Source organism: Oncorhynchus gorbuscha, unplaced genomic scaffold (assembly GCF_021184085.1).
Source record: "Oncorhynchus gorbuscha isolate QuinsamMale2020 ecotype Even-year unplaced genomic scaffold, OgorEven_v1.0 Un_scaffold_1131, whole genome shotgun sequence".
Classification (NCBI taxonomy): domain Eukaryota; kingdom Metazoa; phylum Chordata; class Actinopteri; order Salmoniformes; family Salmonidae; genus Oncorhynchus; species Oncorhynchus gorbuscha.
The window spans coordinates 100,001-114,077 of NW_025746003.1; the positions used below are offsets into that span (position 1 = coordinate 100,001).

Consider the following 14,077-nt stretch of genomic DNA (forward strand, 5'->3'; position numbering starts at 1 on the left):
GAACACACACTCCCACACATTACTCTAAGGCTCCATTCTACTGTGCTGTGGGAGGTATTGAGAAGTGACTAGGAGTCATTCTGAGACAAGATAGAGAGACATACTGTATAAGAGGATTGCCCCTGGCAATATAGACACAAGTCTCTCTCTCTATCTCGCCATCTCTCCCTGTGTGTGTGCTGTTGGATACTGAAGGTTACTTTGTTGACAGTTAAAGTAATACAAGTCTGACAGTAACTAAGACAGGACGGACAGGACGGACAGACAGACAGACAGACAGACAGACAGACAGGCAGGCAGGCAGGCAGACAGACAGACAGACAGACAGACAGACAGACAGACAGACAGACAGACAGACAGACAGACAGACAGACAGACAGACAGACAGACAGACAGACAGACAGACAGGCAGGCAGGCAGACAGACAGACAGACAGACAGACAGACAGACAGACAGACAGACAGACAGACAGACAGACAGACAGACAGACAGACAGACAGACAGACAGACAGACAGACAGACAGACAGACAGACAGACAGACAGACAGAGTGGAAGAAGAGAGGAGAAAACAAGAGGCGATCAGAGGAAGAGGGTTAGTTTCTGTTCTCCAGGGGGAACAACAGCAGTGTTTGGGGGGTAAAACACACAGACAGAGAGGATAAACAGCAACAACAAACAACAGTTCCTTCTTTAGAAGGAAGAGAAACTGGATGAGACAAAGAGACCATGATGCCTGGAGGTGGAAGGAGATGGAAGGAGATGAAGAAGGATGATATTAACCTGTTATATGTTCCTCCTCTCTCTCTCTCTCTCTCTCTCTCTCTCTCTCTCTCTCTCTCTCTCTCTCTCTCTCTCTCTTCCTCTCTCTCTCTCTCTCTCTCTCTCTCTCTCTCTCTCTCTCTCTCTCTCTCTCTCTCTCTCTCTCTCTCTCTCTCTCTCTCTCTCTCTCTCTCTCTCTCTCTCTCTCTCTCTCTCTCTCTCTCTCTCTCTCTCTCTCTCTCTCTCTCTCTCTCTTCCTCTCTCTCTCTCTCTCTCTCTCTCTCTCTCTCTCCTCTCTCTCTCTCTCTCTCGCTCTCTCTCGCTCTCTCTCGCTCTCTCATCCCTTCTCTCCTCCCATCCCCCATCACCCTCTCTCACCCCTCTCTCTCTCTCTCTCTTCCCAACCCCTCCTCTTGGTCTCTCATCCCTCCTCTCTCCTCCCCCCTCTCCTCCCATCCCCCATCACCCTCTCTCACCCTCTCTCACCCTCTCTCACCCTCCCTTTCTCTCTCTCCCAGGGAGATCCTCTTCCACTATCGTTAGTAGAGCTGGTGAGAACCAGTCCCATCTCTTCTATAGAGGACCTGCAACAGCTGCTGGAGCAAGAGACTGACTCCCAGGGTAAGACTGCCCTCTTACAGCCTTTAACACACAGGCTCTCTGGGCCGACCTCACTGCTGCTGCTGCTATCCCATAGAAATATGGTCATGAACAGTCTGCACACACACACACACACACACACACACACACACACACACACACACACACACACACACACACACACACACACACACACACACACACACACACACACACACACACACACACACACACACACACACACACACACACACACACACACACACACACACACACACACACACACACACACTCCTATAATAGCAGTAATAACAGGAGAGATGGGGAGGAGGCGAGCATGCAGGTGTGGCCCAGCAGGGTTGGCACGATAGGAATGTAGCGAAGGGTGTGTGTGTGTGTGTGTGTGTGTGTGTGTGTGTGTGTGTGTGTGTGTGTGTGTGTGTGTGTGTGTGTGTGTGTGTGTGTGTGTGTGTGTGTGTGTGTGTGTGTGTGTGTGTGTGCTGACTGGTTATGGCAATATTTACATGGGATAGTTGCAGCAGCAGTAGGGAGGCAGGCCCAAAGAGAGAGCCAGCAGGGACAATACAATGTTACTGACCTTGACCAGAGAGAGACTTTAACCAGAGTTACAGAGTTAGACTATTAGATACCTTAACCAGAGTTACAGAGTTAGACAATTAGAGAGAGACTTTAACCAGAGTTACAGAGTTAGACTATTAGAAACCTTAACCAGAGTTACAGAGTTAGACTATTAGAGACCTTAACCAGAGTTACAGAGTTAGACTATTAGAAACCTTAACCAGAGTTACAGAGTTAGACTATTAGAGACCTTAACCAGAGTTACAGAGTTAGACTATTAGAAACCTTAACCAGAGTTACAGTTAGACTATTAGAGACCTTAACCAGAGTTACAGAGTTAGACTATTAGAGACCTTAACCAGAGTTACAGAGTTAGATTATTAGAGAGAGACTTTAACCAGAGTTACAGAGTTAGACTATTAGAGACTTTAACCAGAGTTACAGAGTTAGACTATTAGAGACTTTAACCAGAGTTACAGAGTTAGACGATTAGAGACTTTAACCAGAGTTACAGAGTTAGACTATTAGAGACCTTAACCAGAGTTACAGAGTTAGACTATTAGAGACCTTAACCAGAGTTACAGAGTTAGACTATTAGAGACTTTAACCAGAGTTACAGAGTTAGACTATTAGAGACTTTAACCAGAGTTACAGAGTTAGACTATTAGAGAGAGACTCAGACACAAGACAAGGCCATGTGTGTTTGTGTGTGTGTGATCACCGTACCACACCCGACACACACACACAAAGGCCAACTATGTTTTGCCAGTTCTTCTCTGACCTTAGCTCTGAGACCACAACACTGAGAATACTGTCCTAGATACACACACACACACACACACACACACGCACACACACACACACACACACACACACACACACACACACACACACACACACACACACACACACACACACACACACACACACACACACACACACACACACACACACACACACACACACACACACACACACACACACACTGTTCTAGACATACAATACATAGACAGTTTGACTGACAGACACGTCTCTTTCCCACTAATAGCCATATAGTCAGACAGATCAAAGCCAGTTTAACATGTGGTTGTGGGGGTTTTAGACAGGCCCATTCTCGTCTATGGAGGGAAAAGAGAAAGGGAAAGATTGCATCACGGTTAGGAAAGAATAGCTATTTGAGAGAAAGAAAAGAGAATAGTCTAGACTACAGAAATGTGGACTGGAAATACAATAAAGCACAATGCAATATCTGTTCTATATCATAAACATCTATCCAGACACAGACAGTTATTAGTTAACTATAGACCATTATGCCTAACACGGCAAGATATGACGCCTTCGGAACGCGCGCACGCGCACACACACAAACACACACACACACACACACACACACACACACACACACACACACACACACACACACACACACACACACACACACACACACACACACACACACACACACACACACACAGAGACACAGACACACACACACACACACACACACACACACACACACACACACACACACACACACACACACACACACACACACACACACACACACACACACACACACACACACACACACACACACACACACACACACACACACACACACACACACACACACACACACACACACACACACACACACACACACACACACACACACACACACACAACACTATATTTAAACACTCATATCTCCAGTCACACACATTCCCGACAGCTCAGACAAATTGCAGCAATAAATAGACTGTGATTGTTTTAGAAAAAAACACTTCCTTTGTGTGGTGAACAATGATTATCTCTCCTACCCAGACTAACACACTCAGACTCTTACAGTTGGTCAAAATGACAGTAATCGCCAAGCAAAGAGGACTATATAAAGCCATGCATACAAGGCATCATTGACAGAAGTTACTTTCACAACACACACTTTACACGATAGAACAGAGAAACGATGGTTGGATACAGGTGGTTGACTGAATGACTCAACATTCCTGTGTTTCTCTTCTTCCTCCCCTCTCTCTCTCTCTCTCTCCTTCTTTTCTTGCTTTTAGAGGTGGAGCCAGATGAACCATCGGCCAACGAGATTCATTCAAATGACACGCGTGGAAGATACAGGAGAAACCTAGGTTAGTCTGTCTACTGTACCTATTCTTCTGTTTTTTTTCTCTCTCTCTCTCTCTCTCTCTCTCTCTCTCTCTCTCTCTCTCTCTCTCTCTCTCTCTCTCTCTCTCTCTCTCTCTCTCTCTCTCTCTCTCCCTCCCTCCCTCCCTCCCTCCCTCCCTCCCCGTGTTTCTCTCTATTTCTTCCCACCTCCATCTCTATCTGTCTCCCTCGATTTGAATTCAATTAATTTAAGCATAATAACTATATTCTCTCTCCAGCGAAGATCCAGCAGGTGTTGTGCACTCTTAGAAAACAAGGTGCTTTCTAGAACCTTAAATGGTTCTTCGGCTGTCCCCATAGGAGAACCCTTTGAAGAACCCTTTTTGGTTGCAGGTAGAAACCTTTTTATTCTTGGTAGAAACCTTTTGTGTTCCAGGTAGAACCCTTTCTACAGAGGGTTCTACATGGAACCCAAAAGGGTTCTACAGTACCTGGAACCAAAAAAGTGTTCTCCTATGGGGACCTGTTTGGAACTCTTTTTTTCTAAAAGTGTACAGGTCAGGAAAGAGGTCATGATGTAGTCTAACATCCTCCCCCTCTCTCCCTCCCTCCCCTCCTCCCCCAGTAGATGCCCAGCCAGCCCAACAGGCGGTGTGTAAGGTCAGGACAGAGGTCATGGAGGTCACCAGAGCCATGCTTGATCGACGCAACGCCAACTTCCTGTTGTGGCCGCCGTGTGTGGAGGTGCAGCGCTGCTCTGGCTGCTGTAACACCAGAATGCTACAGTGCGTCCCCACGGTTACTCAGACACGATATCTACAGGTATATATATACCCCGATGCTATTTACAACCATAGGAGAACCCTTTGAAGAACTACTTGAACCAAAAAAGGGTTCTCCTATGGGGACACCTGAAGAACCTCCTTTTTTCTAAAAGTGTACACACATAACCCGCTACTGCAGTGTCTCCCAACACTTACACAGTATACACTATCTACAGGTTCATATAAACCTATATACACTATCTACAGGTTCATATACACCTATATACACTATCTACAGGTTCATATACACCTATATACACTATCTACAGGTTCATATAGACCTATATACACTATCTACAGGTTCATATACACCTATATACACTATCTACAGGTTCATATACACCTATATACACTATCTACAGGTTCATATACACCTATATACACTATCTACAGGTTCATATAGACCTATATACACTATCTACAGGTTCATATACACCTATATACACTATCTACAGGTTCATATACACCTATATACACTATCTACAGGTTCATATACACCTATATACACTATCTACATATACACCTGTATACACTATCTACAGGTTCATATACACCTATATACACTATCTACAGGTTCATATAGACCTATATACACTATCTACAGGTTCATATAGACCTATATACACTATATACAGGTTCATATACACCTATATACACTATCTACAGGTTCATATACACCTATATACACTATCTACAGGTTCATATACACCTATATACACTATCTACAGGTACATATACACCTATATACACTATATACAGGTTCATATACACCTATATACACTATCTACATATACACCTGTATACACTATCTACAGGTTCATATACACCTATATACACTATCTACATATACACCTATATACACTATCTACAGGTTCATATACACCTATATACACTATCTACAGGTTCATATACACCTATATACACTATCTACAGGTTCATATAGACCTATATACACTATCTACAGGTTCATATACACCTATATACACTATCTACAGGTTCATATACACCTATATACACTATCTACAGGTTCATATACACCTATATACACTATCTACATATACACCTGTATACACTATCTACAGGTTCATATACACCTATATACACTATCTACAGGTTCATATAGACCTATATACACTATCTACAGGTTCATATAGACCTATATACACTATCTACAGGTTCATATACACCTATATACACTATCTACAGGTTCATATACACCTATATACACTATCTACAGGTTCATATACACCTATATACACTATCTACAGGTACATATACACCTATATACACTATATACAGGTTCATATACACCTATATACACTATCTACATATACACCTGTATACACTATCTACAGGTTCATATACACCTATATACACTATCTACATATACACCTATATACACTATCTACAGGTTCATATACACCTATATACACTATCTACAGGTTCATATACACCTATATACACTATCTACAGGTTCATATACACCTATATACACTATCTACAGGTACATATACACCTATATACACTATCTACATATACACCTATATACACTATCTACAGGTTCATATACACCTATATACACTATCTACAGGTTCATATACACCTATATACACTATCTACGTATACACCTATATACACTATCTACAGGTTCATATACACCTATATACACTATCTACATATACACCTGTATACACTATCTACAGGTTCATATACACCTATATACACTATCTACAGGTTCATATACACCTATATACACTATCTACAGGTTCATATAGACCTATATACACTATCTACAGGTTCATATACACCTATATACACTATCTACAGGTTCATATACACCTATATACATTATCTACAGGTACACATACACCTATATACACTATATACAGGTTCATATACACCTATATACACTATCTACAGGTTCATATACACCTATATACACTATCTACAGGTACATATACACCTATATACACTATCTACATTACATTTACATTACATTTAAGTCATTTAGCAGACGCTCTTATATCTACAGGTTCATATACACCTATATACACTATCTACAGGTTCATATACACCTATATACACTATCTACAGGTTCATATACACCTATATACGCTATCTACATATACACCTGTATACATGGATATACCTATAAATATTATACACCCCTAATCTAAGCTACACTGACATATATAGGCCTACATATAAACATTCATGGATATGTCCAGTAGGCATATCACCTCACCAGATTTACAAACACCATTCCCCCCCCCCCCCAGGTAACAAGGATCCAGTACATTGATAAGAGACCCCACTACGACAAGGCGGTGATCTCAGTGGAAGACCACGCCTCCTGCCGCTGCCAGACACACCCCTCGGCCACAGCTGCAGCCAGGTCCACCTCCCTCCCCCCTCCTCTCCCCCGACTCACCCCCAAACCCCCCTCCCTCTCCAAGGAAGACCTCCATCGCCATGACAATATGAAAGCCAATCAGAGGTTCCATGTGGATGACAGGGGGCAGCTAGAGAGACAGTGGCAGGACAAGTACACCCTGTCACACACACAGACACACCCAATGGCAGGGGCAGGGACGCAGGTAGGGACACACACACAGACACACCCAATGGCAGGGGCAGGGACGCAGGTAGGGACACACACACAGACACACCCAATGGCAGGGGCAGGGACGCAGGTAGGGACACACACAGACACACACACACAGATGGGTCCCTCTCATGAGCTCCCTCTAGGGCATGGCAGTGGGTATGAGGGGGGGAGAGGGGAGGAGAGAGGGTCACAAACACCCCACCGCACACACACTGACACACAGCCCAACACAGGAGAGAGGCAACACATTGACAACACAGAGAGGACACAGGAGATAGGAAGACAGCAACAACTACAACAGTACTACCAACAACAGTATCTACAACAACAGCGACAATATCAACAACAGCAACATCAACAACAACAGTACCAACCATACAGCCAAGAGCCAGAGCTCAGGACTCAATACAAACACAACGCTCCCCAATCCGACAGCAGCGGACCACCTGACACAAAACAACCGGCCAATCACAAACCAGAACTGGTCCACAGCAACACAGAACCTACCGATGATAATGACTCAAGCACAGAGGTGGCCAATAGAGACTCTCTAAAGGATACAGAGGTCACCAGTCAGGGACAGGCAGTGACAGAAGTGACCAATCACGGAAAGGAGGACGATAAAGAGCGACACAGCCAGACAGAGCTGTCCAATCAGGAACAAAAACACTCAGAGTCGACCAATCAGGGTGACTCTGCCACAGAGGAGGAGAGCAGGAAGAAACTTCTAGAACTCTTACAGAGAGAACTGGGCCAGAAACAACAGCATCATCCTCCTCATCCTCATCTTCCTCATCAAGACCATCATCATCCTCACCATCGTCAGTCTCGAACACAAACCACCACCACACAAAGACCAGGTACTGGGAACTTGGGAATTTGTTTTTGTGTGTGTGTGTGTGTGTGTGTGTGTGTGTGTGTGTGTGTGTGTGTGTGTGTGTGTGTGTGTGTGTGTGTGTGTGTGTGTGTGTGTGTGTGTGTGTGTGTGTGTGTGTGTGTGTGTGTGTGTGTGTGTATGAGTACGTGTATGTATTTGCATGTGTGTGTGTGCCTGTGTGCACGAATGTGTGTGTTCGCACGTGTGGGTGTGTGTGTGTTGTGGGTCAGTAACTATGTATGTCTGTGTGAGTGTGTGTATGTTGTGGGTCAGTAACTATGTATGTCTGTGTGAGTGTGTGTATGTTGTGGGTCAGTAACTATGTATGTCTGTGTGAGTGTGTGTATGTTGTGGGTCAGTAACTATGTATGTCTGTGTGAGTGTGTGTATGTTGTGGGTCAGTAACTATGTATGTCTGTGTGAGTGTGTGTATGTTGTGGGTCAGTAACTATGTATGTCTGTGTGGGTGTGTGTATGTTGTGGGTCAGTAACTATGTATGTCTGTGTGGGTGTGTGTATGTTGTGGGTCAGTAACTATGTATGTCTGTGTGGGTGTGTGTATGTTGTGGGTCAGTAACTATGTATGTCTGTGTGGGTGTGTGTATGTTGTGGGTCAGTAACTATGTATGTCTGTGAGAGTGTGTGTATGTTGTGGGTCAGTAACTATGTATGTCTGTGAGAGTGTGTGTATTTTGTGGGTCAGTAACTATGTATGTCTGTGTGGGTGTGTGTATGTTGTGGGTCAGTAACTATGTATGTCTGTGTGGGTGTGTGTATGTTGTGGGTCAGTAACTATGTATGTCTGTGAGAGTGTGTGTGTGTTGTGGGTCAGTAACTATGTATGTCTGTGTGGGTGTGTGTATGTTGTGGGTCAGTAACTATGTATGTCTGTGTGGGTGTGTGTATGTTGTGGGTCAGTAACTATGTATGTCTGTGTGGGTGTGTGTATGTTGTGGGTCAGTAACTATGTATGTCTGTGTGGGTGTGTGTATGTTGTGGGTCAGTAACTATGTATGTCTGTGTGGGTGTGTGTGTATGTTGTGGGTCAGTAACTATGTATGTCTGTGAGAGTGTGTGTATGTTGTGGGTCAGTAACTATGTATGTCTGTGAGAGTGTGTGTGTATGTTGTGGGTCAGTAACTATGTATGTCTGTGTGGGTGCGTGTATGTTGTGGGTCAGTAACTATGTATGTCTGTGTGGGTGTGTGTATGTTGTGGGTCAGTAACTATGTATGTCTGTGTGGGTGTGTGTATGTTGTAGGTCAGTAACTATGTATGTCTGTATGGGTGTGTGTGTGTTGTGGGTCAGTAACTATGTATGTCTGTGTGGGTGTGTGTATGTTGTGGGTCAGTAACTATGTATGTCTGTGTGGGTGTGTGTATGTTGTGGGTCAGTAACTATGTATGTCTGTGTGGGTGTGTGTATGTTGTGGGTCAGTAACTATGTATGTCTGTGTGGGTGTGTGTATGTTGTGGGTCAGTAACTATGTATGTCTGTGAGAGTGTGTGTGTGTTGTGGGTCAGTAACTATGTATGTCTGTGTGGGTGTGTGTATGTTGTGGGTCAGTAACTATGTATGTCTGTGTGAGTGTGTGTATGTTGTGGGTCAGTAACTATGTATGTCTGTGTGAGTGTGTGTATGTTTTGGGTCAGTAACTATGTATGTCTGTGTGAGTGTGTGTATGTTGTGGGTCAGTAACTATGTATGTCTGTGTGGGTGTGTGTGTGTTGTGGGTCAGTAACTATGTATGTCTGTGTGGGTGTGTGTATGTTGTGGGTCAGTAACTATGTATGTCTGTGTGGGTGTGTGTGTGTTGTGGGTCAGTAACTATGTATGTCTGTGAGAGTGTGTGTGTGTTGTGGGTCAGTAACTATGTATGTCTGTGAGAGCTGACGTTAGGGGAAGAGGCTGTTAGAGGAAGTAGACCTGTTTTCTGTTGTGGTCCTGACTGTCGTGGACCACATGTATGATTATATGAGCATATGTGTCCTGTCATTCTTTCCCTCCCCCTGCAACATGGGACCTGAACTTCCACTTCCTGTTAAAACAGGTTCCTAGCGGTCACAAACGCGATGGGAGTTACAGACATTGTTACCTCCGCCTCAGAGGTGATTACATTAAACTGTTCTTGACTATTTTATGTTATCTAACACAATGCATCTCTCTCTCTCTCTCTCTCTCTCTCTCTCTCTCTCTCTCTCTCTCTCTCTCTCTCTCTCTCTCTCTCTCTCTCTCTCTCTCTCTCTCTTCCATCTCTCTCCCTCTTCCACCTCTCTCTCCCCTCTCTCTCTCTCTCGTCCAGTGCCCCCCACGTTGTCCTCCAGCAGGGCCCCAGGGTTGTCCCCCAGCACCCCGTCCACTCCCCCCAAGCCCCCGCAGGGCCCATTCAGACCGGCCCTTCCCCGCGGACGCAGGAGGAGGAAACACCGGAGCCGCATCAGCAAGGCTGCCCTCCGAACCATGATCATGTAGAGAGAGATGGTAAGGGAGGAGGGAGGAGGGAGGAGGGAGGAGGGAGAAGGGAGGAGGGAGGAGGGAGGAGGGAGGAGGAGGGGTGGAAAAGGGGGAGGTAGACCAGCAGATGGAAAGGTAAGAAAGACAGAGGGAGGCAGCGGGAGAGAAGGAGGGAGAGAAGGAGGGAGAGAAAAGAAGATAAATTGAGGGTGTAGATATTAAAATGTCAGACATAGTATGGAGGGGGGGGGGTGAAAAGCTTGAGAATGAGAGACTATCTAACTCCTCTACCTCTCTTCTACAGGCAACTGGGTCGACTGTGTTTGCTGGGCCCACCCAGGGTCGTGTTCATTAGGCACTAAACGGAAGAAAACGGACTGAAACAGGGACAACATGGAATAAACCCTAATTTCTTGTTTTATAAAACGTTGTGTGCCCTAATGAATACTGAGGGATACTGCTGGTTATGGAACCTCAAGATGGACACTGGAGACTGGCCAGCACTTCTGGACTCTACTGCTGGTTATGGAACCTCAAGATGGACACTGGAGACTGGCCAGCACTTCTGGACTCTACTGCTGGTTATGGAACCTCAAGATGGACACTGGAGACTGGCCAGCACTTCTGGACTCTACTGCTGGTTATGGAACCTCAAGATGGACACTGGAGACTGGCCAGCACTTCTGGACTCTACTGCTGGTTATGGAACCTCAAGATGGACACTGGAGACTGGCCAGCACTTCTGGACTCTACTGCTGGTTATGGAACCTCAAGATGGACACTGGAGACTGGGCAGCACTTCTGGACTCTACTGCTGGCTATGCTAACAGACATTACTGCAGGTTGTGTCAATCTTTGCACCCCAGAATGTAGCATCTTTCTATAAAAAATCTGCTAGCTTTATTTAAACCGCGATATCAAGACAATGGACAATCTCAGACAGAGACTCCTTAGAAAGGAGGTAGTTCTGGATGTTTAACACTGGAAGGAGAGTGATGTAACCTTTGAAAAAGGAGCCAAGCAAACTACATCTCCCACTGCCTACTGATTGGACAGTTAAGGAGGGTGTTCGGCGGATATTATTAGATTGCTTGCTGCAACAGCCATTGATTGGTTGTTTTAGATGCCATGGAACACGCCCCTCTCTACAGCTTGACTATGATTGGTTGCTGAGAATAGAACTGAAATCTTATTGCCCAAAATGGTGCTTGAGGCCATCTATTTCTAAGAGACAATGCAAAGCTTGGATGTGGATATTTTCACTGGAATGTACTGGGTTGACAATGGAAGCTGTTCTCAGATAAACAATGTTATCCTACTGGTGTAATTGGGATAACTGTCCTGGGAATATGACTGGTGTAACTGGGGATAACTGTCCTGGGAATATGACTGGTGTATCTGGGGATAACTGTCCTGGGAATATGACTGGTGTAACTGGGGATAACTGTCCTGGAAATATGACTGGTGTAACTGGGATAACTGTCCTGGGAATATGACTGGTGTAACTGGGGATAACTGTCCTGGGAATATGACTGGTGTAACTGGGATAACTGTCCTGGGAATATGACTGGTGTAACTGGGGATAACTGTCCTGGGAATATGACTGGTGGAACTGGGATAAATGTCCTGGGAATATGACTGATGTAACTGGGGATAACTGTCCTGGGAATATGACTGGTGTAACTGGGATAACTGTCCTGGGAATATGACTGGTGTAACTGGGATAACTGTCCTGTGAATATGACTGGTGGAACTGGGGATAACTGTCCTGGGAATATGACTGATGGAACTGGGGATAACTGTCCTGGGAATATGACTGGTGGAACTGGGGATAACTGTCCTGGGAATATGACTGGTGGAACTGGGGATAACTGTCCTGGGAATATGACTGGTGTAACTGGGGATAACTGTCCTGGGAATATGACTGGTGTAACTGGGGATAACTGTCCTGGGAATATGACTGGTGGAACTGGGGATAACTGTCCTGGGAATATGACTGGTGGAACTGGGGATAACTGTCCTGGGAATATGACTGGTGTAACTGGGGATAACTGTCCTGGGAATATGACTGGTGGAACTGGCGATAACATGAGTAAAGGGGGATAGAACATATGGATAGTGAAGCACTGAAAGGAGAAGCTCGGTGTATGGGGAATACGCCCTTAGACACTGATCTAGGGTCAGTTTAGCATTTTCCTTGCTAATGGTTAATGTTAGATTTGGTGGAGGGGAAGCTGATCTTAGATCTGGAGCGAGAAGCTCAGGACATCACACACACACACACAGAGAGACATATCATTTCTACTACTACAGTATCTTTCAATGTTCTGTCTACATCTGGATCTAACCAATCCAAACACTGGAGTAGTTACACACTGGAGCGCAGATAGAACTAGAAAACATAGAGGGAGAAGTAGAGGGAGCGCATAGAGAGCATTTAAATAGAACAGTTCTAGTTGTCCTATATCTATTACAGAGAAAAGCAGGTATAGAACTGGAAAACAGAGTGGAAACATAGGAGTGTTTTGTTGAAGAGATGTTGAACAGGTCTAGCTCTTCTCTCTTTGATAGAGAGAAGCAGAAATAGAACTGTAAAACCTAGATTGAAGGACAGCATTTTTGCACTGGGAGAGCAGAGAAAGGAACATATGCCAAACGTCACCATAGTCACCATACCAGGAGGCCATAGACTACTCAGATGACAGACACTCAACACTCAACATCCAACACTGACTCTTATACCTTAGATGTTTCAACTTTTTCAACATAGCCTGGAATGTGTGGCGGAAATATTTCAAGGGAATTGTTGCTCAGTAGGTCTTCAACGAAGCCTGGGGCGTTGTGTGTTTCAGCTGTAGGGACGTCTGTTGTCTTTGTCTTGCCAAACACAGAAGCAACAATGTAGCGTTGTTGACCGACTCAACATTCAAACACCCAGGTTACAATAAGGAACTGGAGATTTTACTGTATATCAGGAGAATTGAACTCTGACCCTACGAGGTCCGGAGCCTGCTGCTTTTCTGTTCTCCCTGGTAATGAATTGCAGCCACTCCAGGTATAAGTCAGTCCCTGGTTAGTGGGGAACAATGAAACAAAGCAGGGGGACTGGCTTTGAGGGTCCGGATTTGAATTTGAGGGCTATAGGTCATTCATTGTGCCATAGTGGTTATGTCTCTCTCTTCCCCATCCTGAGACTAGAGCAGGGCTGTCAGCATCAGTTCTGTGGAAGGCTGTAGGTCTTCTGGTTTTTATCATG

At 44.8% G+C, this 14,077-nt stretch overlaps 1 protein-coding gene across 4 annotated transcripts in view; it reads left to right on the forward strand.

The window, feature by feature from the left end:
* Positions 1 to 13,752, forward strand: part of LOC124021574 (putative uncharacterized protein DDB_G0291608) — a 24,551-nt gene extending 10,799 nt beyond the window's left edge. The window contains exons 2-8 of one of the 4 annotated variants that reach the window (XM_046336716.1): positions 1,279 to 1,381; positions 4,006 to 4,080; positions 4,683 to 4,879; positions 7,161 to 7,526; positions 7,575 to 8,349; positions 10,670 to 10,848; positions 11,126 to 13,752. In XM_046336716.1, the coding sequence (XP_046192672.1) occupies positions 1,279 to 1,381; positions 4,006 to 4,080; positions 4,683 to 4,879; positions 7,161 to 7,526; positions 7,575 to 8,349; positions 10,670 to 10,839 (1,686 nt within the window). In that variant the 3' untranslated portion in view covers positions 10,840 to 10,848; positions 11,126 to 13,752. Of the gene's footprint in view, positions 1 to 1,278; positions 1,382 to 4,005; positions 4,081 to 4,335; positions 4,451 to 4,682; positions 4,880 to 7,160; positions 8,350 to 10,669; positions 10,849 to 11,125 lie in introns of those variants that run through there. The other 3 variants (XM_046336715.1, XM_046336714.1, XM_046336717.1) reach the window with 3 other exon arrangements.
* Positions 13,753 to 14,077: the final 325 nt, after the last annotated feature.